Source organism: Vigna unguiculata, chromosome 3 (genome assembly GCF_004118075.2).
Source record: "Vigna unguiculata cultivar IT97K-499-35 chromosome 3, ASM411807v1, whole genome shotgun sequence".
NCBI lineage: Eukaryota > Viridiplantae > Streptophyta > Magnoliopsida > Fabales > Fabaceae > Vigna > Vigna unguiculata.
This window is the reverse complement of record NC_040281.1, coordinates 39,015,953-39,043,765: the sequence shown is the minus strand read 5'-3', so window position 1 is coordinate 39,043,765 and position 27,813 is coordinate 39,015,953. Positions and strand designations below refer to the sequence as shown.

The following is a 27,813-nucleotide window of genomic DNA, read 5'->3' as shown; positions in this document are numbered from 1 at the left end:
TTAAATTTTCAATCTACATTTTTAGTTAGATTAGGATGAAGGTCGGGATGACTCATATTTAGCAGAGTCGGCACGACCCAAATTTGGTCGTATTTGGTCGAATTAAGTTGTGTCGGTTCCGATAAAAATTTGACCCAGTCAGTCTTGGATCAAATTTGACCGTATTCAACTGAATCAATCTCGACCCAAATTTGACCACATTGGATTGAGTCGGCACCAAACGAAATTTGGCCTATGCGACCGAGTCAGCCGTTACCAAAATTTGGTCGTATTCAACATAGTTGGCTCCGGCCGAAATTTGGTCGAGTCAACCCTAACGTAAATTTGGCAGAGTCGGTCTTGGCACAAATTTGGTAGTATTCGGCAATGTCGACCTCAAAAAGAAATTTAGGCGTTTCAACCGAGCCGATCAGGGCCAAAAGTTGGTAGTATTTAGCAAGGCTGACCCCAGCTGAAATTCAACCAAATTTAGTCGACTCAGCCCCAATCAAAATTTGACTGAGTTGGCCTTGACCCAAATTTTGCCATATTCGGTCGAGTCGACTCTGGATAAAATTTGGTTGTATTCGGCATAAAACGAAATTTGGTCGTATTCAGCCGATTTAGACACAACCAAAATTTGGTCGTATTTAGCCGCGTCGGCCCTGATTGAAATTCAGTCGAGTTAGCCCTAGTCGAAATTTAGTCGAGTCGGCCCCTGACCTAAATTTATCAATATTCGTCGATTCAGTCTCAGACGAAATTTGGCCATATTTAGTCAAGTTGGCCTCGATCGACAAATTCAGTTGAGTCAACCCCAACCGAAATTTGGCCGAGTAGGCCTTGACCCAAATTTTGCCATATTTGGCAGAGTCGACTCTGACTGAAATTTGGCCATATTAGGCTAAGTCGGTCCTAACCGAAATTCGGCCAAATCCAGTCGAGTTGATCTTAACAAAATTTTTTCCTAGTTTACTCTGACCCAAATTTGCCCGTATTCGGCCACGTCTTCCCTGACCGAAATTCGGTCATATGTAGCCAAATTGTACCATGTCGGGCTTGACCGAAATTTGAACATATTTGGCCGAGTCCGTCCTGATTGAAATTTGTTCAAATTTGGCCGAGTCGATCCTAGCCAAAATTCATCTGAATTCAACCGAGTTGGCCCCAATTAAAATTTGGTCGAGTCGGCTACAATTGAAAATCAATTGAGTTAGTTTCGTGCGTAAATTCGGCTGAGTTGGTCCCGACCAAAATTCTGCCAAATTCGATGATATCAGCCCTAATGACACATGTTTTTTAATATTCAATTTAAATTTTTTTATAAAAAATGAATTCTGAATTTTGAAATTGATCCAAATATTTGGATCTGAATTTAAAAAAAAATATAAACTAGTTTTGCTAAAAAATGGAATTTTGATCAAAAATATGATCCAATTATTTGTATATGAAATTAGTGTAGATTAAATCATTAAAAATTCAATCCATAATCACCCCTAATCAAAATAAAAATAAATTTTAAATATACTACTCGATGAAAAAGTCTACTAAAATTAAACCACAAATTACCTAAATCTTAGACTTAAAGCATAAGAAAAACAACAAATTGAATTTCATTAAACGTACATCATTAAAATTGTTTGCTTTAGTTCAACCAGATCATTTTTTTTCTGGTTATCTTGGTTAAATAAAAATGTAATAACAAAATTTCTCTATTTATTTAACAACTTGATTAATCAGAGGGACTTTTTGTTTTCTCTCGTAAACATTGTGCTCCTCTTTCCTTTAATTTTTATATATTTTAAACATTTCAGTAGCAATTAAAATTATCAATATGGTAAATTTTATTATTATTATTATTATTATTATTATTATAATAATAATAATAATGCTGTTGCAAAATTAGGACATTGTTATTTTTATGTCGAAGGGAAATTTTACTAAACATAAAGGATTAAAAGGAATGTTATTAAAGATAAGAGTCCTAAAGCGTCATCTCTCCCTCAATCGGTCTAATTCAATTCATTTGTTCACATCAATCAAACGATCATTATAAATAAAAAATAAACACAAGATAATAAGACACAAAAAAAAAGGTAAACTAATATACAAAATATTTAATTATTTAAAAAAATACAATTGTCGATCATACCTAATTAAACACATCAATCATAAAAAAATACTATCATAATCCATATAAAAACTTATGTATAACTCAATTATAAATATACATGCATTGATTTCGAAATCTTACAAATTGTGCAACTATGGTAGCATCTACAACTCTCCATATTTATAATCCATACACAAATTCCAGGTCTTTACGGTTAAAACCTAAAAAATACAACGCAAGTGAGATAAAATTAACCTACCAAACTTTCAAAATTGAATTTTGTATCAAGATTATTAGTTAATTCTACTCTAGTATAATTTCGAGTTGGATTATCTTTCAATAATAATATTTAGTAAAAAGAACTTTGGGAATATAAATATTGTGGATCTATACTAAAATGTTTAAAAGATTTTTTCTTTAAAATAATTTGTGACACATTTTCTCTTTTTTCTTTTAAATTAATTTTCAGAATGGTAAAATTTAAATTCTTTATAAGGAAAACTTCTGAAATAGGTTGAAATTTGAATAATTTGAAACTACATTTATTGAAAAAAAGAAGAAGAATGATTTTGTAAAAATATACAAAAGGAATATATTTATAACAATATATAAAGGGGATTCCCCTTTTTGTGTACACATTTCAAAATGCCAATTTTACCCTTTAAATATAATAATTTATTAAAATTTTAAAAATTGACCGTTACTTTTACAAGCTTTTATAAAATCGACCATCTTTGTTTTTTTTCTTTATTTATCAATGGTTATTTTTTCATCTGTTCTGATATATTTCACTTTATTTTTAATAAATATAATTTTAATTTATATATTAACTTAATAACATTATAATATTATTATCTACTAATATAATATCATACATATTTAAAAAATATATACAGTGCAATAACGTCTGTCTTTATTTAAAAAATGCATACAGTGCGATAGCGCCGGCTTTACGCCAGAATTTATATAAATAACCGTTTGTTTTGTTATTTGGACCGGTCCATGTAGGTTAGGGATGCTATTTCCTGCACCCTCTTTTTGTTTTCCTGCACCTTTAATTTTTGAAACACCCGTTTTACCCTTGAATCAATATAGTAAAGTTAATCCTAATTTTTCCTACCCTATTTATCTTGTGCCCAACTCTGCATCCCTTGTATTCCCTTTTCCACTATCTTTTTCCCACCAACACTCCTTGCATCCCTCTTCTGAGAATTAATTTGGGAAGAGGGAGTTTTTATTGATTAAGAGGGTAAAATTTGTGTTACTATTTTGAAGAGATTTAGAAAGGGAAGGGAAAAGAGTAAATTTAGGAATGAAATGTGTAAAAATTTGTATGTGATGTGATAAATAAAAAATAAGTTTAATTAAAAAAACAAGATTATTAAATTGTTATTGATGTTAAAAATAATATAAAATTATATTAAAATGAATAAATTAAAAAAAATATTTTAATAAAAATATTTATATATTGATTTTTTTAATAAAAAGTTAAAAAATTTAGAATATTAATTATTATTGTAAAGATAATTTTAAAATAAATATTTTTATATTTTATATTGATAAAAAGAAATATACATGTGAGGATGAAAATATAATAGTATTTTATCATTAATTAGAAAAAAATAGAAAAATTGCATAATTCTACATTTTCCTTTTTTACTTATTCTCAAATTTTAGAAAGCAAATACCATAATCACCCTCAAATATTTGTTCTTTTATATATCAACACTTTATTCTCCTTTTCTCTCACCATGTTTTCCAGCAACTCACTACCATAGTCCTACACCGCACAAGGTTTTTCTTCCCCTTTCCAAGCACATATTTGGGCACCTGTCTCTTGTAATTTATGATGTCGCATCCAACAGATAGCATGTATTCATGTATCTCAACATTTATGGACACCTGTTATGTAGATATAGTGCATGCATTTAGGTGTCCATATCCACGAAAACAAGCATAGGGTAAGTTGGGGGAAGAAGAAGAAAGTAAAATCACATCAAAGTTCCGGATTCACCGATAGATTTTTTTTTTTTTAATATTTTTCAGATTAAATATTTAGAAAGATATTTTCAGAATATATAATACGAAATATATTTTTTACATATTTCAAAAATACTTTTAGATTTGAAATATTTTTCAAAACTATTTAATTTAATTTTTTTTATTTCAGATAAAAAATTTCAGAACATATTTTCTACAATATCTAATTCAAAATTATATTTTTAACTAATGATAGTTTGAAAATTACAAATTGTATGGGGTGCAGGAAGAAAAAGTCCAGATTTGTAACAAAAACAAAAGAGAATACTTTTAAATTGTATTCATTCCATTTCAATACCTAAATCAACTTTTCTGGAAAAAAATAATTAAAATAATATATATATATATATATATATATATATATATATATATATATATATATATATATATATATATATATATATACTTTATCCTCATTATATTTATTTTTTATCTCTTCTACCCTCGTCATCTTTTTTCTTTTTTTTCACATGTTCACACAATGCTATCATTTTTTACTTATCAAGAAAACAAAATCAAATTAATTTTAGAATTTATTTTAATTATGTTTAATATATCAAAACTATTTGTAAGTTTAAATTTTTTAATTTATACATAAATTTATCTTTTAATCTTAAACTATTTTGTTAATAAATTATCCTATAAAAGTTTGTTTTCAAATATTTGTTAATTATTTAATGAAATATTTAAAAAAATGATTTTAATTTATTGTAATTTTTAAATTTTGATATATTTTTTTACGTGCCATGTGAAATATTATTTATTTTAAATTTTTTAGATAATTTAGTTTATTAATATTATCAATTTTAATTTTGTAAGAAATAAATATATGTAATTTTAGTTTTAATTTACTAATAAAATTAAAAAAAATATTAATAAACATCTAAAATTTTAAAAGTTAAAAATATATAAAAATATATAATTTTATAAATTTTGAAAAAAAAAAAACAAATTTATTAAAAACCGCTACCTATATTATTAACAAACATAATCAAATTAAGAAATATGTTCATATCAAATAAATCGAAATTTTTATACTTCAAATACTACTATTAAAAATAAAAGAAAATATAAAATGTAAATAAATTATTTCCCACGTAAATATTACACGCGGTAAATGTCAAATTTAATTTTATACTAAATAAATTTTATTATTCATTTTATATAAATATATTTTTTATTATTTCACACTATCAATAGAAATTAAATAAATTATTTTAAATAATTTATATAGCATTTTATATTACTTATAATACTAGGGATATTTTGGTAATCTTATTCTTTTATCTATTAAAAGTTTTTTTCAATATCATACTTAATTTAATCACAAACTTTCATGAACTTCATTATCTAATCCACATCATAATTACTTCCTAATCTTTTTTATAAAAAAAATATAAACTTCACTCTCTAATCCTTCCAATCTCTTCCTCCCCTTCTCCCTTTAGTCTTTCCTCTCAAAATAACACAACTTAGTCTTTAGATTCGTTATATTTATTCAATTAATCTTTATATTCGTTATTTTTATTCAATTTAGTCTCAATTTTAATTAGAAAAAACCAATTTTATCTCTTTCAAAGACCAAATTTAAACTTTTTATAAATATTATACTAATATTTTTATAAAATTTACATTTTTATTAATTATTTTAAAAATTCAATTATAAATTATTTATTTAATTATAAACTGAATATAATTCCTAGATTTAATATTAAATAGAATATAATTATTTAAAATATTATTAGAATATAATTAATAAATATTTTCTTCCGGTAATTATATTCTAGATATAGTAATTTTTTTGAAATTGACATTTAAAATTATTAGAAATATTTTATAAGAATATACTAATATATCTAAATCTAAAACATTTAAGATTTTAATATCTAAAACACAATAAAAATATTAAATGTTAATTATAAAAGTTTTAGTAAAACATTTAATAATTACATTCTAATAATATTTTAAATTATTATATTTTTTAATAATTAAATCTAATAATTATATTCGATTTATAATTAAATATAATAATGTATAATTAAATTTTAAATATAATAAAATTTTGTCTAATTGAAACAAAATTGTTCAACCAAAATTATGTATTAGAATTAAATTGATAAAAATAAAAAATATAAGAATTATATTGAACAAAAAAAATTACTTTGAACAAAAAAAAATAACATAAACATATAAACATATTCTGTGACACAGATGACACATGCATAATTTTACTTTTAAATAAAAAAAATTAATAAAATAAAAAAAAAGAAAAAAGAAATTAACACGTGATATATAATGTATACATATATTAATTATTTAAATATAGTTAAAAAATTAATTAAAATTAACATATCTAATTAAATCCAAACGAAATAAAGATTAAAGTAAATAAAGAAAACGAAAATAAGGAAAAAAGTATATTTAACCGTTAACAAATTTTACATTTACAAAATGTTTAAAATTTAATTAACAGTAAGTATATAAGGAAAAAAGAAAAATATATTGATTTAAGTTAAGAAAAGTTCCTTGAAAATGTGAATGAATTATGATGAGATAGATGGATATGGTGGGGGAAGCGAAGGTATGATGAAGTTTGAAACAAACACTACAAACACATGGCTAATTAATGTGGCAGACAGTGGTGGCAGAACTTAGCTTTATGCACTGCACAACCTTAAAGCTGCATCAGTTACGACGTCGTCTCGCTACACCTGTACTTCCTCCAGAAAAACTTTGTTTTGGTGTGCATGCAGAGATCAGCCATACATGTGTCATGCTATCATACTATGCGGAGGGCGGTGGTACCCTACATCTATCTATCTGTACACCACCGCATCTTTCACCAATCTTCTCTTTACCAATTTCTTTCCCTTTGTCGATTCACTTCTCATTTTAATAAAAACTTTTCACAGTAAAATTAAACATAAAAAGATATAAGTCTTTCATCTCAACTTTTGTTATGAACATATAAATTAATTAATAGTTAACTAAAATATAAATATATAATCATAATTAGTTATATCAAATAATAAATGTTTAACATACAAACTATGAAATGCTAATATTATCATTTTTCTTTTCTTAAACCAAATGTAGTTTAAGAATGACAGTTTCTTGAAAAATCTTACTAAATTAATTTTAATATTTTCTTTCACAGAATAAATACTTTATTTTATGTTTTATAAATAACGACATTGTTATAATTTGTTTGAAGATAAACTTGAAAACAATAGCTAATGTTTCATTAAAATCAAACAAATATGTTTTTTTTAAAGAATGTTTTTCTTTTGTTAAACTTTTTCACAAACATTTTTAAAAATATACTGAAAATATAATTTGAGACAAACTATTTTTTTTTCAAATTAATGTATTTTACAATTTAATTTCAGTTTTTCTTATAATTAAAAAAAAATACTTATAAAGGTAATAAGTTTCAATTAAAAAATGTATCCATGTATTTACTGTTTAAATATGCGAGATATTTTATTTTATTTAGAGACAATAAAGTTTTAATGAACGTCCTTGAACTAAATAAGTTAAAGTTTCCTGATAATTGATATATACTTCAAGTATTAAAAGTAAAAAGGTTGTTTAAAATTTAATAAAATAATGGTTAATTTTCTATTTTGTTTCTTTCTATTTTTGATTAAAAATTAAAAAAAAATTAAAATATAAATGATAGAAGAAAAAACAAGAGACAATAAACTTTATAATAATATGATCTAGCCAAATTTTTTTCTTTAAAAAACTATTATTGTATTGATGTGAAATTGAATAAAATTGTTATTGACATTGAAATTGATGGGAATATTAGTTACCTTTAAGATTTAAATAATTGAGTATACACAAAATAATTACCCTGACTGGTGATAAATTATTATGTAGATTACGTTCAAATATTAATTAGTTTGTTAGTATATAATAAAAAATTTCCATATGTGTCTCATAATGTCAAATCATGGATTCATAAACTCTTGAAGGTTTTGTTTATTTTTGAAACAAACACACTAAATTCCTATAGTCATGGTGTGTAATCATGGAGATGGTAATATTAATATACTAATTTAATAGCTCTAAGTTTTATATTCCTAACTCTCGTTTTTTTATTTACATCTTAACTTACTTTCATACGTTGAACTGAACGTTACATAATTAAATATATTTATTTATTTTAAATTTTAATTATATAAAATAAGTAATATCAATGCATGTGATAAAATACTGTCTAGAAAAGCTAAATTATGATTCAAACAGAGAAGATAACTTATTTATTATGCTCAATTAAGTCATTTCCCAATAATAATTTAATTCAAAGGAAAATAAAGAAAATTCAAATTTAAAATCTAGATTACACATGAAACGAGGAATTATATCTCAAGATGTATGAAGATCCTTTTCTCATATAATTTTTTTTAGTTAACAATTACTTTGGTGATGTTCTTTCCTATTAATCAAAATGTGTGTTGTAAATGTGTGTTGTTGTAACAAGCAAACTGGTAAATCCGCCTCTAAAAGAAATGATAGAAACAAACAAAACACAAGTTAAATTGTGTTAATAAAAACTTTTTTCTTATTATCATACGAAGTTGAGATTTTTTTGTCTGAATACTTCTAAAAATGTGTGTTTTTTAAAACAAAAGGAACACGTACTCACACACCAGCATCTGCATCAACTGAGTAAATTGTTAAATCCATTGATCCTACAATGGAGACTTATATGGATGCTGCTTTAGATCAACAAATGAGCAAAGTTGAAGCTTGCTTAAAAATACTAGAGAACATTTTCGTTCTACTCTTTTTTTTTTTTTTTTTCCTTTCATTCACTCACCTTTTCTAATGATGACAGAAGGAGGAGTATTTTATGGTTGTTCAAAATTTTGCATCTTGTCTGAGAAGACTACAAATATTCTTATTTTTTTGAAAATATAATAATATTGGGAAAATTAATTAACCTACCTTAATTAACTTAAATTGGAAAAACAAATAACATTTAAAGGTATTTAGAGATTTTTTTATTGGAACATGGTATTATAGTATTCCTCCTAGTGTAACAGCGGTTCATTCTGTTTTTGTCCGTGTTACTCCTCCACCTTCCTTCATAAGCATACACACCCTGCACCAACTCAACCCTGAATCTCCAAGCGCAATCGTTTTCTCACTTGTTCCACACCTCCAAAACCACTCTGATATACTTAAGCTTTCGGTTTTGGTAGCAAGAGCAGCATGCATGTTCTTTTCTCTGTGAAGAGACTCGCCTTCTCTGATCCCTTTTTGCCACACAGAAGAAGACTTTTTTCTTGGTTCAGTTTAGGTGTTGTAGCTTCTCTTGTTTTGTTGTCCCTCTTCATTCTTGGAAAATCCCTCAGGGTTCCCAAAGTTGCAGTCTTTGTTCCACAATTAAACACTATCGGTGCAAATTCTTCCCTTGCTTCTTGCCCCTTCTTGCCTTTCAACACTAGCCACTCTTCTTCCTCTGGGAGCAGCACTTCCAACTCTTCAAAGTCTGACGAGTACAAGAATCCTGTCAAGATTATTAAAGAGGGAAGTGCTGTAGTTGTGGATGGAACAAATGGGGTGAATCATGTGTTGGATGAAACAAAGAGTGTCAAGGGTTTGGAGAATTATAGTTTTTCTTCTTATTTGTTGTCAGAGAGTAGTAGCAAAGGAAAACAAGAAGGAGATTTGGTTGGGAAAAATAATTCAAGAAATGCAACTGTCACTCATTATGAGAAAATGCAGGATGGTTCACATGAGGAATGTGACATTTTTGATGGAAAGTGGGTAAGAGATGAATCAAAGCCATATTATCCTTTGGGGTCTTGTCCACATATTGATAGAGATTTTAACTGTCACCGGAATGGGAGGCCTGATGCAGAATATGTAAAATGGAGATGGCAGCCATATGGGTGCAAAATTCCAAGGTAGAGATATAATAATTGTTGGTAACGAATATTGAAGTGTTAATGTTAATCTAGAACAGAAGAGTAGCTTGTAATGGAATGAGGAAAAGAGATCAATATTTCATATTTACTGTAACAATGATGAGAAAGTAAGATATACGGTAAACACAATGTATGTATATGAAATTAGGACAAAGACTTTTTCATTATTATAAATTTTATGCAAAAGTGTTTGGGACATGATATGAATGTGATTGAAGAAAAAAGGTACAGTTATTGTTCTAGTATTTGATCAATTATTGATGTCATCATGTGATCTCTCAGTTTGAATGCAACCGATTTTCTGGAGAGGTTGAGGGGACAGAGGCTGGTTTTTGTGGGGGATTCACTGAACAGGAACATGTGGGAGTCACTTGTATGCATTCTCCGTGAAAGCATCAGGAACAAGAAACGGGTATTTGAAATTTCGGGAAGAAGTGAATTTAAGAAGAAAGGTGTCTATTCTTTTAGATTTGAGGTGAGTTTCCTTCACTTGTTTGATATTTGTCTAGTTGAATCTTGTAGCGTTATGGTGTCTTACTGTAATTTCTTTGCTGTATTGTAGGATTATAATTGTTCGGTGGACTTTGTTGCTTCGCCATTTATTGTTCAAGAGTCAACTTTCAAGTCCAAAAATGGATCATTTGAGACATTAAGACTGGATTTGATGGACATGACTAAGACCAGGTACCAAGATGCTAATATCATAGTCTTCAACACAGGGCATTGGTGGACCCATGATAAAACATCAAAAGGGTGAGTTCAATTTCTTATACACCACATTATCTGATGTTTGTAACTGTGTAATGTGAGATTGATTTATCAATCAAATATTTATTTCTCGTCTTCCTTTCTCCTTAATTTATCTTCTGTTATATATTGCTTGCTTCATGTGCTCCAAATAAGCACTTTTCTTTTCTTTTTTTCTTCATTTTGCTGTCATCTGGTACTGCTACAGAGAAGATTATTATCAGGAAGGAAACCATGTACACGCAAGACTCAAGGTTCTGGATGCATACACCAGAGCCTTGACAACTTGGGCTAAATGGGTTGACAGAAAAATCAATGCCAATCAAACTCGGGTTTTCTTCCGAGGATACTCAGTCACCCATTTCTGGTATTGTTCTCTTTTACATAGTTTCCACAATTCAATCGAAGCTTGTTTCTAACTGGAAATAAATATCTGCTACTTAGGAAATACTTATTTACCAAGGCCCTGTCTCATCTATATTAATTGTCTCATTGTTCTTTTGGCTATCCACAATTATGTCTATGCAATAGTTGATGGTGACTTCAGTGGTATATTTAGTAATGTAGAGATTCATATGCATCTGTTATACCATGAGTAAGTTGTAATACTCTCTGCAGGGGTGGGCAGTGGAATTCAGGAGGACAGTGCCATAAAGAAACTGAGCCAATATTAAATGAAACTTACTTACAAAAGTATCCTTCAAAAATGAGGGCTCTAGAAAGTGTGATCCAACATATGAAAACCCCAGTAGTGTATATGAATATAAGTAGGCTTACAGATTACAGAAAAGACGGGCATCCTTCAGTATACAGAAAGGAGTATAAGAAATCAATGGATCAGAACTCTACTGCACTATTCGAAGACTGCAGCCATTGGTGCTTGCCTGGGGTACCAGATACTTGGAATGAACTGCTATATGTTTCACTCTTAAAATATGGAACAGGAAATTGGAAAAGCTGAACAAGTTTCCTCATAATCATTCCACTACCAGTTTCTTATTCTTTTTGCATAGTTATAGTAATATTCGACATATGTATGCTATGAGTTTTTTGCTGCATGCCTTTAGTGATAGTTTGATTAGAATGAACAAGATAGCGAGGGAAGGAAACAGGGATAGTGGATTGGCTTGCCTTGCCAATTCTTCCCATGATTCTGAGATTCCAGATTTCTTAAGGTGTTTGTTTCCGGGAAAAAAGTAAATGGATTTTGTATTCATGTATGTAGTGTTTACAAGCACAAATCATAATACTTGGAATGGTACGAAATTTTTATGTTTTATTTAGTTTTATGTGAATCTATGTGATACATCGGTTATAGAAAATACAGGATCAAATTTGTGCAAAAGGGTAGTTTTTTTATGATGGTCTAGGATTTGAGATTCTATTTTATGAGACACAATGGCTTATAAGTATGGTGAAATCAAATTCTCTTCCAATTTCCTAATGGGGCTTGAGATTCTATTTATGGGACAAAATGACATGTCTTTTAAACAGTATATTCTTCTGACATTTAATTATTAGTAGAACATATACAAGGGTATATGGTGATGAATGTGTTTCGTTGTTCCAAATTTTAGCTCAATATATTTCATGAACCATTGAACTCAGTTTTATTGGTTAATTCAAGCTCCTTTAGTTAGCATCCATAACTATCAATTTCACTTATTACCTGTACATTACAATAGAAACATTGTTATTAAGATTACTTCGGATACATATCTTAATCATGTTCAATAATTATAATCATTTTTACCAAAATTTAACCGCCACTTGTAGAACTAGTTCAAAGACAGATAAACACTGTCTTTGACGGGTGTCCGTATTAGTTGTAACCATGTTCAATGAGATTCTTTCACTTTCTAAGACAAAAAAGGTGGTAGCAAAGTGTATGTTGAGGTGAAAAACAAACACTCAAACACTAGTGATTGACTTCATATTAATTTTAGCAAATAAAAGTTCCATTTGTGAGTGTTGTTTTTGACAGGGTTAATCTCAGTAAAATCAGAAAGTGGAGTGCAAAAGTGGGTTGGTCATCTTTTACTTTTAACAACTTTTCTAGGAGCGCTTTGCAGCTTTTCTAACCAATCAACTTGTTCAGAACATAACCCTACCCTTTTAAGGAGCTAAAACACTAGTAAATTTATTTTATTGCATATAAGGCCACACAACACAACACAGCAAGCATACACACTAAGACAGACAACAAGGTTAGGGAAAAGGGAGAGGAATACAAGGTTATAATTACCTACCTACTCATCTGCAGAAGCTGAAGAGAACCGGATTGTAGTGATCTGCAAATTGAGTGTTGTGGACAACACAAGTTGGTAGCTATAGCTTCTCAAAGAAAGAACATCTTTGTTTATTACATTCTACTTGTAGAAGAAGAAGAAGAAGGAGTATAATAGAGTGAATACATAGCCATAAGGACCCCTTAATGAGAGAGAGTCCATTGCCTTTCTGTGACTTGCCGGTTTGCTTGGCTCTAGCCAAAGCTTCTCTGACCTATGGAGAGTGCTTCTCTGCTTCATGAGACTCAAAGAGAATACTATGTTCCTCCCTTTGTGGTTAGTGGTTAGAGAAGCCAATGGCTAAGCATAAGCAAACTGTAAGAGGTGGAGTGTGAAGGGTGAGGACCCTTTCACACAATCCTCCATGCTTCTTCAAGAGCCATGGATTGATTTTTGCCAACAAAGTTCCATGCCTATACCAGATAGATTGCTTTCAATGATTTTTCTCCAAAGGGCTCTACAGAAGGCTAGTGGGGAACTTAGTTTCTCACCATTGCTTTAAATAGCTGATGATTGAGAAACTCACAAGTGCTATCATCTATTCATTATCCAAACTTTTTCTCTCAAACCATTCAATTTAAAAGTTGCAATTGTAGAAAGAAAGTGATGAGAGATAACACACAGTAGACTGTCCATTCAAAATAAATAAATAGCATTTATTTGATCATGGACTATTTTAACCTTAACCCAATTACCTAACTTCTTTTTAATTTCCTTCTAATCAGGATAGAGCTAATCTAACCAACTCTTAGTTTAGAGTAAAATATTCTTTAGTTTCTGGTGGTGTTAAACTATAACCTTTTACCTTCTCCATTTTCCATAATCTTCAAGTTTTGTTTTCATACTATGATACTATACTACAGATTAAACTCTGCCATGAGGTAGAGAATGGTGTGAGTGAAGGATATGAGTGTCAATGTAATAAACTTGAAACAAACATGGGTACCGACCCTCTACTTTTTTCATTGGTGCTTGACTTTTGATAATTGGAAGTTATTGGGTGAGTGAATCCACTTGGTGATTCTGTATCCCCACTTTGCTTTCAATGATACATATCATCTTAATCATCCACTAATTTCATTCTTTCTCACCAGCCATGCCAGCAAAGCTATGCTACAACACCCAATGTTTGTTTTCTTGTCTTTTGTACTTTGCAACGTGTCAAAATACATTGCTTCCAATTTGAGATCTCAAAATCTACAATCCCGACCCTTCAATTCAGCTAAACTCTTTTCAACTTCCTTATGTTAATCCTTATCATACGCTCTTCTTTTGTATCTTCTCACGCTTTTTCAACCTTCTTTCTGAAAACAATGATTCCACTATCACCAAACACCAGACTCATCTTTTTTATATATTAGTCAATAAAAGTTGCAGTCAATAGCTTCAAAGAGTCCTTTCTCTCTCTCTCTCTCTGTCTCTCTCTGCCTTAACGGACATTACAAGGGTCCTTGTTTGACTTACTTTTGAACTTGGTTTTATCGTGTCGAAAACTAACACTGTTGCAAAATATGTGTTTTTGATTACTTTTTCACCACGCATCTAAGCATGTTATTTATGAAACAAGGAACCAAAATAGAAAAAAAGGTTTACCAAATAAAAGGGACATTTTACTGAAATGGTAAGTGATCTCCTTATCAGATATGCACACAATAATAGCAGCTAGACTATCCACTCAAGCTTTTTTTCACCTTGCCTCTTCTTTAAGCAAACAAACAAAATGTACATCATTTTTTTTTCTACACCCTTTTAGAATCTAACTTTGCAATTTATTTATTACTGTTGTAACCACTCATAGTGTGTGCAGTAGATGGCAACAGATAAGCGTATATTACAGTGAAGGAGATCAAATCAAAGCTTGTTTTCTCGACTTTTCTTCGTGGCCTTTATTGCAAAAACAAAAACAAAAACTGCCATTTGGTTTCACTTGGTCAGATCAATAAGATTGCTTTGTCTTGTGTTAATTATTTATACTAACCTCTGTTTCCTTTTTAATAATGGAAAGCACAATGGTCCACCATATTGCAAATGGGCACACGACACTTAATGGAAAATCTGAGTCGGTTCCGATTTGCAATTGAGTTTTGGGGCCCCTCATAATCCAAAATTTCTATGTTGTTACTGTGAGTTCAGTTTAATTTACGTTCAAATTTGGAGGATTGCTTAGGCAGTAATCATCTTAGTAATAATTATAAATGTCATTTGAAGAAGGCCTAGTACAACTGTTCACATTATTTTTGAGTTGAAGATCATGCTCAAATTTCTGGCTAATTGCATAATATTAGAGGTTTCGTTATTTGGTGTGATTTTCGAATGACGACCAGGACCACGACCTACCAGATTTTGCCTATATAAACCTTTGAAGGTACTAGGAAGCCTTCAATGTATTCTTTACACTAGCTTTGCTTTACTAGGAATGACGTCTCAACAGTGCCTACCCTACACATATTGTCATAATCTTATTCCCTTCCCGTTTTGGTATGTTCCCTTTTGCTTTTATTAACACCTATATTTTGTTAATGTACCCCTTACTATCTCAACAACCATCAAAATAAAATTAGCTATTATATATATCATCAATAACAGAGAAGCATGCAATAAAAAAAATTAAGTGGAAGCACATACACTTGATTATTATATTACTGACTATGTAATTTTTCTAGTAAAATCTATAAATTTTTTATATTTGTTAATTGTTGCGGGTTGTACAATTGTTTCGTGACGGATGTTAGGTGGGTCAAGTCACAATCTAAAATTGAGATATCTAGTAGGACAATTATTGAGAGAGATCATTGTGTGTGACATCAATTATCCCGTGACAGAAGTCAAGTGGACTATGTCACAATCGAATCGTGACGATAGGACTATTACACTCTTAAATAAAAAGTGTTGTGCTCCGATTAATGATTATAATTTTTGACTTAGATCCTAATATATATATATATAAGATTAAAAACATTGCAATTAAAACTATGAATCTTTTCATATAACTTTTTTAATAAAATTGCAAATTTTCTTATAACCCACAAATACTCAAGTCTTCGTGATCCCCCGAAAGACTTATTGAGTTCTAAATCATCTCTTTATTTTCCAAATAGTGTTTTACTTTTTCCTTTTCTGAATTATTTGATATAAAACTTTTGTGAATACCAAGACATTCCATATGAAAATTAGAAATTATACGAATTAGTTTTAGTTTTATTTCGAATATGGAATTGTTCATATTATTCTTATTCTTGAGAGCGAGGATTTTGAGAGAAAAAAAAACAAGGAAAAGGATAATTTTTTTAATTTAATTTTTTTTAAATAAAATAAAAGTTAGATGTTAATTTTATTATCATTTTATTTCTTTTATTTTAGAAAAAAATAATCAAAGTAAAAAATAATTGTTAGAGATCAAATTTTATCTTTTTCTTTTCCTCTCAAACAAAAATATCTGGTATAATTTAGATACACTACATGTAGATTGTCAATTTCAAAGTATATGCATGTTGCTAATAAGGTATGTTGAATTAACACACATAATAATGCTGTTTGGATAAATGTTCATGATGCAAGGGTTATATCAGAGAAAGAAAATTAAAAAGTATTCATAGGATTCATCAAGCTTAGGAGTTTTTAACAATAATGTTTTCCTTCATAGTTAAGGAGAGCCAGAGAAACCGGAAAAGACTTGGCTTTTGACCGTTCTGGTTGGACTTCAAAGAATACTTTACATTGAATTGATGAGCTGCTCTATGAACTTTATAAAAGTTCATTGAAAGTTGCTATGGTTTGTCTATTTCAAAATTAGAACATGCATTAATGAAGGTTAACTATAATGGAACTAAGGAAGATAAAAGATTTAACTTCTTTACTTTTCTTCCCATACTGAATTGTTTATTTTTTGTGTGGAATTTTTCTTAAACAATGTTGAAGATAACTGAAAACTTTTTCTTCTTTTGTGTCGTCCCACAAAGCTTGTCTAAAAATCTGCTTGGTTCGTGTTCTACCTAAGGTTGCCAAAATTAATTGTATTTATCATTTCTTTTTATGTCTCTTATTTGTAGATACTTATCTATACGGAAGATTGACGAATATTTACTTTATATTTTCTTTTGTGTTTAAATTTATTTTTTCACAAAAGTTATCTTGATTCAAGAAAATATTAAATTTATTAACTAAAACTATTTTTTAAGTCTCTTACTACAAGTATATAGGTATTATAAGATTGTACTAGATCGAAAGAGTTAATATAAAGGAGAGTGAAAAAATAAGCTAAAAGGAATTTACTTCTCGCCGCATTATTTTTTTAATATTTTTTATGCAGATTTTCTTTTAAAAATAAAATAAACACAACGAAAACTTATTTTGTTGTGTAATTTAAATTCGTCCCTCTAGCACAATTGTAACCTGTGTTAATTTCCCTTCTCTCTCTCTCTCTCTTTTTTTTTTTTTTAACGTTTAGGAGTATTTTCCTAAAAAGAAAAAGGTTAGGATGTTTGAAAGTAATAAGGGGAGTTTCAATAGCAGGACCCTCCTTCATTAAAAGGCTTTTAAGTTTTTGGAGCCCGAAACAGAAACATAAATCCAAGTAGGTTATTTCCTTTTGTACATCTAGAGCTGTCATTAGCCCACAGAGCTTCGTTATGACCCATGTGGGTTGGGAAAAAAAAGGTTCACAAAATCATAAATTCTCCTATTAAAAAAATTTACAGTACCAATATATAAGTTAATTAATGTACCAAGAGTTTAGATGGTGAAAAAGTGATACATATTTAAAAATAAAAGATTTAATAAAGAAATTAGATCAATTAAACATATTAAATATCTTAGAAATCAGTAAGTTAAGAATATATCCAAAACTTATAAATTATTATCTTCAATCTACACTTACTAATGTGCACCTTGAAGAAAGAGGTAATTTAGTACAAAATGTTTTTTTTTTTTTTTTTTTTTGAAAATGAAATAACTAAATAGACTCTAGATGAAACGAGTGAACAAACTATATATTACATCTAACTTGTTAGATGATAATGGAAGTCATTGTCCATAAAACAAAAGGTTGTATCTACAATTCTATCGGTATAACTATTGTACAGAGATTTACTAACCAACTAAAAATGTTGGTGGGATAATCTTAATACAAAATAAGATAAATTAATAAGTTTTAATAGTGTAAAAAATGAAGCAAATTAAGAAATGGCGTCTCAACATTAATTTACTCAATAATTCAAAATTTTGTAAGAGATCCAAATATTTTTAAAGAAAGATTTGTAAATCAATTAGCAAATCTTTATTGTCCATCAATGTCAAATTATTGATGGTATAAAGGCAATTTTTTTATCAAAAATAACCCTAAGAGAATATCACTTTGCTGGCTTTGGAAGGAAAGGCTTTTAGCTGGATTGCCTAAAATATTTTCGAAAACGGTAAAAATGAATTTAGAAAAACATTATGGTAAACCAATAACATATGAAATACTAACTTATGGTCAAATACTCGATATAGTGTTACAAAGAGGAATACTTGTATGTACAAACTTTAAATTACAAAATAAATTGAGAAAAGAAAGTATTGTCAACAAAAAAGAAATAGGTACATTGTAAACCATATGGCATGGAGCCTATTAGAGCACCGAGTGCAAGAAAGAAGAAAGTAATTAAAAAAAATAAGAAAAAACATATAGAAAATCCTATAAAAAAATCGTTCACAAAACTTCAAAATAAATTAAAGGGTTAAATATGTTTTTGGTCCCTCAAGTTTCAGCGAAAATTGGAATTAGTCCCTCATCAAAACTTTTGACCAATTTAGTCATTCATCTTTCAAAATGCGTTAATTTAGTTCTTTTAACTAAATTTTGTTAAGTTTTTTTGACGTTTCAAGCGCATTTCATGATAGTATTTAAATTATTTACACTGTTTGACACATTTTTGTTTCAATGTTAACTTAAATAAGATCATAAAATGCGCTTGAAACGTCAAATAAACTTAACAAAATTTGGTTAAAATGACTAAATTCACGCATTTTGAGAGATGAATGACTAAATTTGTATAAAGTTTTGATGAGGGACTAATTCCAAAATTTACTAAAACTTGAGGGACAAAAAATATATTTAACCCTAAATTAAATAATTGAAGTTCAAAAAATAGTTAATGAGAATTAGAACTTATTGAATAAGAAACTTATAGTGAAAATTTAAATAAAAATAATTAAGATGATTATTATTTTGAGTTCAGGTTTATGTGACTATGCAAATTGTAAAAACATAAACATGCTAACAAAAGACCAAACTTCTACGTTAATTTCTATAATAGATAAGTTAGAAATTTTAACCTTAAAAAAATGAATTTTAAAAACAATTTAAAAAATTTAATATCACGTAGCGAAGAAGTTCAAAAGGACGTAAATCTAATAAGTATGAAAGAAATTTATAATAGATTCCAAAGTTCGAATTAACAAGTAACAATAAAAGATTTACTAAAATAAATAAAAAATCTTAAACAAAAAATACAACTATTAAAAGAAAATGATACATCTTTATAATATAGAGTATTAGAATTAGAAGGAAAAGAGAATATAAGAAATCAAAAGAATATAAAAGAAAATAAAAAAATACCGAAATAAATGGCATCTTGAAGTAACTTTAGTTATAAAAGAAGAAATATTTAAAACATTAGCCTTGGTCTACTTTGGAGCATATGTAAATTGTATTCACGAAGGATTAGTTCCTACGTAATATTATTAAAAAACGTGGTTTACCAGTGCAAAAATTGATAAAAAAATACATATACCATATAAATTATCCAATGTAAATATATGTAAAAACAAGGTATGTTACAGTACCTCCTTTGTATTAATTAAGAATATGAATACTTCCATGCTATTAGGAACACCACTTTTAACTTTATTATATCCTTTTTCAGGTAATTGAATTGGGATTAGTAATTGACATGATTTTGTCTTTTCAAAGTTTTAAGTTTTCAAAGCTACAAGTGAAATTCTATTTTGTTGCATGATTACGATTAATTTGAGAAGTCATTTGATTTTGTGTTAGTATAAAGCATTGTTTTGAGTTTTTCTTACTTTATAGTTTTAAACTTTCAGGAGGGCATAAAAAATCTAAAGTTTAGAGCATTTTGATAATTGGCATTATCATGTTTTATTTTTTATTTATTTTTATCTTTTATTGTTATTTTATTATTATCTTTTTAAACATTTTAGGTTCTATTTAATAAAATTGGAAAAGATAAGTATTAAGTTTACAAATTTATAAATAAAAATAAATACTTGCTGATAACTTTGTTAGTCAAATTTTGTTGATATTCTTCTTAATTTTTTTAGGCTTAAATATACATTTGGTCCCTATTTTTGTTGTTTTTATTCAATTTGGTCCCTATTTTCGTTTTGTATTCAATTAGGTCCTCATTTTAATGAAATTGTGGTCAATTTGGTCATTTCTCCTAACGGTGTTTAATTAGTTAACGTTTTTGAACAGTACATGCCACGTGTTAATTCCTAATTTTTTTTTTTTTTTTTTTAATTGTAAAAAAAATTGTCCACGTGTCAAGTCACAATTGTTTCACATGTCAATGCTAGTACCACGTGTCAGTTTGTTTGTGGTTGTATTATTTCTTTTTGTTTAATTTAGTCCCGATATTCGTTATTTTTGTTCAATTCAATCTCTATATTCGTTATTTTTGTTTAATTTAGTCCCAAATTTTGTTAAAATAGAACCATTTAATTTTTAAAATTGACATCATTATTAGTTATTTTTTAAATTCAATTATAAATTATAGTATTTAATTATAAATTGAATATAATTCTTAAATTCAATTTTTAAATAGAATATAATTATTTAAATATTATTAAAATATAATTATAAAAATTTTAAAAATATATATTAACATTTGTAAAATTCACATTTAAATTTAAAATATTTAATATTTTTATTTCATATTAGATATCAAAATCTAAAATATATTATATTTAAATGTTAATTTTACAAATATTAGTTTACTTTTCTAAAATATTTTGAATATTTAAAATATTTTTATATATCAATTTTAAAAGTATTTTAGAATATAAATATTAGAAAAAAATTAATAACTATATTCTTATAATATTTTAAATAATTATATTCTATTTAGCAATTAAATATAATAATTTTATTCAATTTATAATTAAATTTAATAATTTATAATTGAATTTAAAAAATAATAAATTCAAAATGTCAATTTTAGAAAAAATATTAATATAATTTGTATAAAAGATATTAAATTTAGTGTCAATTTGAAAAGGACAAAATTGATTTATTTTAATAAAAATTGGAACAAAAATAACGAATATATGAACTAAATTGAACAAAAAAAATAATATTACCACAATCTGACACGTGACACTAACATTGACACGTGGCACAATTGTGACTTGACACGGACAAACTTTTTGAAAAAAAAATAAAAAAAAAGAAATAAAAAATAAAAAAACCCGAGCTGACACGTGACATGTACTATTCAAAAATGTTAACTATTTAAACATCGTTAGTGAAAATGACCAAATTGACCACAATTTGATGAAAATGAAAACCTAATTGAACACAAAACGAAAAAGGGACCAAATTAAATAAAAACAACAAAAATAGGGACTAAATGTATATTTAAGCCATTTTTTTAATATTTCTACTTATTTGCAAAATATTAGATATGTAAACCAAATACTTATATTTTCCAATTTTATTAAATAAAACAATTTTTTTTAAAAAAGATAATAATAAAATAACAATAAAAGATAAAAATAAATAGAAAATAAAATATGATAATTACAATTATCGGTAATTTATACCCGAGAAAAAGAAATTTGTTTCAAATTTATTAAACCACCTACAATTAGAGAGTTAAATCTTCTAAGAGAATCCTTCATGATACAAATAGATATAAAGAAAAAAAAACAAATAAATATGTTAAATGAAGAAATAAAATGTCAAAGAATAGAAGAACAAATGAATAGTCTTAATATTAAAAAAATTATAAATTTTATGAAGAAAAAGTAGAAAAAAATGTGAAACAAATCCTAATGTTTTTTTGGCATGGGAAAAGATATATTATATCTTTGCCATATATAGATAATTTTTACGAAAAATAAATTTCGAAAAAAGCTAGACCGATACAAATGAGTCAACAATTTTTAGAATATCGTAGAAAAGAGATTCAAAGAATATTTGGACAAAGGATTAATTAGACCATCTAAATCACCATGGAGTTGTATAGAATTTTATGTCATGAAAGCTTCTAAAGCAAAAATGGAAGCTCCAAAATTAGTAATTAATTACAAGCCTTTAAATAAAGTACTAAAATGGATTAGATATTATCTACCAAATAAAAAAATATTTAATAAAAAAAGTTCATGATGTAGTAATATTTTCAAAATTTTATTTAAAATCAGGAAATTGTTAGATATCAGTAAAAGATGAAAATAGGTACAGAACTGCTTTTATAGTACCTTTTGGACATTATGAACAAGGATTGAAAAATGCACCAAGTAAATTTCAAAACATGATGATGATATTTTTTACCCTTATATGAAATTTCCAATAAATAGTACATTAGATGATGTATTAATTAATTTTTTCAAAAAATATTTATAAACATGTTAATCATTTAGATACATCTATCAAGATAAGGAAAGAAAATAGATTAATAGTATCAACAAGAAAAATGAAAATATTTCAAACAAAGACAAGATTTTTAGGCTATGAAATTTATGAGAATACAATAACTCCAATACAAAGATCCTTAGAATTTACCAATAAATTTTCAAATGAAATAAAAGATAATCAATAATTACAAAGATTTTTAGGCTGTGTAAATTATATTCTAGACTTTATTCCAAATATTATGATAATTTGTATACCATTATAGAAAAAGCATGGTCAAAATAAATGACTCAATCTATAATAAAAATTAAAGAATTAGTTAAAAACTTCATTGTTTAGGAATATCAAACCCAAAAGTCTTTCTAATAGTGGAAACAAATGCCTCTAAATTAGGTTATGGGGGGATTTTAAATCAAAAAGTTCAAGGGTCTTCTGAAGAGCAAATTGTGATATATATTTAGGTATTTGGTATCGCCTACTCAACAAAAGTATTCTACCATTAAAACATAAATTTTGTTAATAATTTTATGTTTAAGAAAATTTCAAAATGATTTATTCAATAAAATGTTTTTTATTTGAATTGATTACAAAGCAACCTCAAGTGTTTTGACAAAAGATGCTCAAAATTTGGTCTCAACATATTTTTGCAAGATGGTAAGCTTTATAATGTTGTTTTGATTTTGAAATAAAATATAGAGAAATAAAATTCATTATCAGATTTTTTTACAAGAGAAATTTTATAGAAAAAGCAACAATGAGCGAAAAACTACTAAGTAAAATTCAACATAATTTTCCATTGAGATCACCAAAACCAATTTCGACAGTATCATTAAGATCTCAAATGCCTCAACATAAGGTCTAAGTGACCTTGGCAGAAATATTAAAAACCCTTTGACAAGTGGCACAAATATTTTTTTTAAAAAATTTTTAAAAAAATTTAAAAAATTTAAAAAAATTTAAAAATTTAAAAAATTTAAAAAAATTTAAAAAAATTTAAAAAAATTTAAAAAATTCAAAAAAATTTAAAAAAATGAGGAGTTGACACGTAGCACATACTTAACGGTGTTAGTTCTACATAAGGACCTAATTGATACTAATTTACAAAAAGGTGAACTAATAAAAATACGACAACCAAATTAAGATTTTGGTAGAAAAATGAGGACAAACGGAGTATTTTTAACAAAAATTTAAATTAATTCACTTTCATTCAGTACCAAAATATCCTCGTTGGACCTAAAGACTTCAACTTAGTTTCTAAACCTCTACAAGAGCAAACACCAAAAGAATGTTTTGATAAGCTTGAACATCACCGATAATTATTTTATAAAAATCGTGGATACAAGAAACTGCAAAACTAACATCCCAAAACCATTTTACAAAAGATTTCCATTATCCTCCACTTGACCTAACCAAGACCAGAACCTTTTATGAGTTATCATAATAGATACATATTTTGTACAAATATCTCATACAAAAAATGACAAGATCTTATTCTTTTCTTATAACTACAATTTTGAACATATTATCCCGACAAGAATGGAGTCAACCCTTACATTACTCTAAATCTTTTTCTAGATTGTAGATACCTCAATCATAAACTTATTATGATTATATAGAAGTTTAGTCAAAAGTATGATATGTATATATGGGAAACCATTCATGGTTCAAAAGAGAAATCTCATTAAAATTTCCAAAATAGTTCCATTAAATGGTTTCTGGAATTTGGTCCATTACCATCAATCTTCCCTTCTCAAGTAAATGAAGTTTATTCATATTTCAGGGAAAAAACTTTTTTTGATCCTAGATATAGATCGATATCCTTTGTTGCTACCCAATCTATAACCTGGATTTTAGCTTATGAATTATTATTAAACAAACCTATGAAAATGTGGATATTTAGTCTTTGTCGAGAAAATTCAAGATTAAATGGTGGCCAAAGTTTAGTATAAATCTCATTACCAAAAGAAAAATTGATGAATGACAAGAAAATTACAAACAAAAGAAGGAAGAAACAACTTTATCAACTCAAGAATCATATTCTTAGCTGAGAAGAAAAGATTATTAGCAAAATTAACAACAACAACAAGCATGAAAGAATTCCAAGAAGTGATAAAGACCAAATCAATATCATCAAAAATTGATTCTCAAAGAAATGGTAGTCAATTTAATCCTTATGACATTTTCGATTAAAGGAACTTAAAAATAAGAAGTGATAAGATGTCCAAAATTAAAATTTGAAGAAGAAAAAAAAGTGAAATAAAGTTCGACAATACAAAACAATTATTATCTTGAAAAAATCTGGAGGAATATAAAATAATTAGAAAGAGTGTAATTGTGATTTTATTTAAGGTACTATTGTAAAATATGTATGTTCTAGTGTGTTTCTACACATGTATAAATAAGTGCTCTCGAGAGCAAAAGATAGAGTATGATTTTCAGATGTAAAGAAGCGTTAGTAAAAAAGTTTGAAATCATATTTGTGAATTATCCAGGTTCAAAGTTTTCTCTTTTATGACATTTATAAGTTCTTTCTCTAAATCTTTATGAATTTTACTTTCTTCTTGGTCATATTATTATTATCTTAGGCTTCTGTCAATAATTTTAAAACCTTTATTCTATTCTATCTTTTATCCCGTCAATATTGCTATAAAAGATTCTCAATCTAATTATTTTGTTTTTCCTTTCAGATCTTATAAAAATCCGGAATAAGTAAATATCAAAATTAATCCTTAAAAGACGAGTGTTCATCTATATAGGTCTTTGACCAAAATTTCATATGAATAGATTTTTTTTTTAAATAGTTTCATTTAATTATTTTATAGGTATTTGGTATTTGATTAGACAAGGCAAATTTTTCTTTCTATTTATTATGGAATTACTTCTGTGCAGACAAGTTTTTTAATAATTCATTTACATGAAAATGTTTAACAGGAATCTATCAATTAACACACTCATGCTTCACGGACCAATTTAAGAAATTACTAATATGGTTTTTACATTACAACAATAGTTATTTTGTATACATTAAGCAAATTAATTTTCTAAAAATATTTTTTTTCGGTGTTGAGTCACACCTTTCCAAAATTATGTCCCAAGAACCTAGTTTTGAGAGAGAATATTTATGTCACCAGTTTCATTCGGTCCAAAATAGCTCCTTCCTAGGAGGCAAGAACACTCAAAAGATGGTGTTTCTTCATGTACCTCCAACCACTTCTCCCGTAACCAAAAAAAAATTTAAAATTTCTACTTTGCTCTCCGATTAAAAGTAATTATTTTTTTTCTCTCACCGATACACTTCTAATTTTTTTTTAACGGATGTCGATATCTGCAATAGTATTCAATGGATGTCAATTTGTGTTGTAAATGTCCACATCTGTAACACCCCAGATGGATATTACTAGATAAAATTTATTTTTTACAAAGTATACTTTAAGAAATTCAGACATTTTAATAAGTTCCCAAGCGCGGGAAATTTAAAAACTTGTCTCGTCATAATCCGTTCATACTATCTCTTCTTTATTACAAGTTCGTACTGGATAAAACCTCGTAAGGTCTATTACAAAATATAAGAAAGCATAGCATAAAGAAAATTCCCCATCGGTGGTCCCCGCTCTGTCGCTAAGCATTCGCATGATCACCTGAATTCACGTCTGCTCCCACGTAACAAGTCACGTGATCATCGCCAAACACAAACACACAAACAAGCAAGGGTGAGCTGAGAAAGAAAAATTATACAAATAATAAGATAATAAGAATTGTCCCTCACCCAATCTAACTTAGTCAATTTTAGTTTATTGACTCTTTTTTTTTATATCATTATACCCCAATCTCATAACCTATATGAGAAAGATCCATTCACAACCTTGGTCCTTAGGGATTATCATGCTCCCACGAACCTACCCGCTCGTGGTCCAACTCTACGGACCTCCCCGCCCGTAGTCCAACTCTACGAACCTGCCCGCTCGTAGTCCAACATACGTGAACACCTACTATGAACCTCCCCGCTCATAGTAGCCTCAAGTGTGAGCACGGAACATACGAACCTCCCCGCTCGTATCCCCACACAAGAGTACAACAGATACAGACCTCCCCGCCCGCATCAATCACGCATCTCAAATCTCCGTTACGAACCTCCCCGCTCGTAACTAATCCAGCATATCCCTGACCAAGCTATCAACCCATCCATGCAAATCCATCTGCAATGGACCCTTGCCCCTGCACTATTACCTGGCGCTGGCTAAGCGCCACCAGGCGAAATTGTACTATACACTGCCTAACGGTCTTAACATGCCGTCGGCGCCACAAGTTCCAAAATTCCAAAATTTATGATTATTCTACCGCCGAGTAAATAAAGAGAAGGATAGATTACGAAACTAAGCCACATTAAAATACGTTAAGTATTTTAATTATCGAGAATATAGTTAATTCCCTGTATCTATTCCAACTTGGAAGTTTAACATATAATGCAAAGAAAACATTTCCACTACTTAAAGCTTTCCCTGAAGTTGCCAAACTTATAAAGTATAAATAGAAATTTATTAAATGCCAACCATAATAAGGAATTTAACACGACACCAATCCTCTCACTCCAATCACAGAACCCTTCCTCTTTATCTCAAATTCACAATTCTTACAAAACGAACCCCTCATTAACAAGAAAAAGAAAGAAAACCACAAACCGAACAATTATCTAAAAACGTTAAACATTTCAGTTAAAATAAAATGAAAGATACTCTGCCAATTTTCAACCCAAGTAACTTTTATATCCAACTCATTCCTATAAAATATAACTAACAATCTTTGAACATTAAAACTTTAGATCATAAATATTACCTAAAAACCAAAACAGAATATCATCAATCAAGATATAAATAATATCCATATAAAGCTAGGTAATAATCTATGTATGTTACAATATAATAATACCCAACAGTAACTAATTTAATATACTAATATTTTATTACTTTAATTCCTTCCATGTAGACATATTTCTATATGTAATATATTATCATGCTATCAATCGAAATCTCCCTATAATTCATACTAAATACGTAAGTGCAAAACCAAAAA

The 27,813-nt window shown here is 27.9% G+C and overlaps 1 protein-coding gene across 1 annotated transcript; it reads left to right on the top strand.

The window, feature by feature from the left end:
* The first annotated feature begins 9,128 nt into the window (after positions 1-9,128).
* Positions 9,129-12,041, top strand: LOC114179438 (protein trichome birefringence-like 2). Its single transcript, XM_028065781.1, has 5 exons — positions 9,129-10,053; positions 10,357-10,549; positions 10,637-10,827; positions 11,030-11,188; positions 11,440-12,041. Exons 1-5 carry the CDS (start codon positions 9,356-9,358, stop codon positions 11,780-11,782), a joined length of 1,584 nt encoding a protein of 527 aa, XP_027921582.1. The 5' UTR covers positions 9,129-9,355; the 3' UTR covers positions 11,783-12,041.
* The last annotated feature ends 15,772 nt before the right edge of the window (positions 12,042-27,813 follow it).

Coding starts and splice junctions, on each gene's coding strand:
- LOC114179438 (XM_028065781.1), top strand. CDS start 9,356: ATGCATGTTCTTTTCTCTGTGAAGAGACTCGCCTTCTCTGATCCCTTT. Junction 10,550..10,636: donor TCTATTCTTTTAGATTTGAG/GTGAGTTTCCTT, acceptor GCTGTATTGTAG/GATTATAATTGTTCGGTGGA. Junction 10,828..11,029: donor CATGATAAAACATCAAAAGG/GTGAGTTCAATT, acceptor GTACTGCTACAG/AGAAGATTATTATCAGGAAG.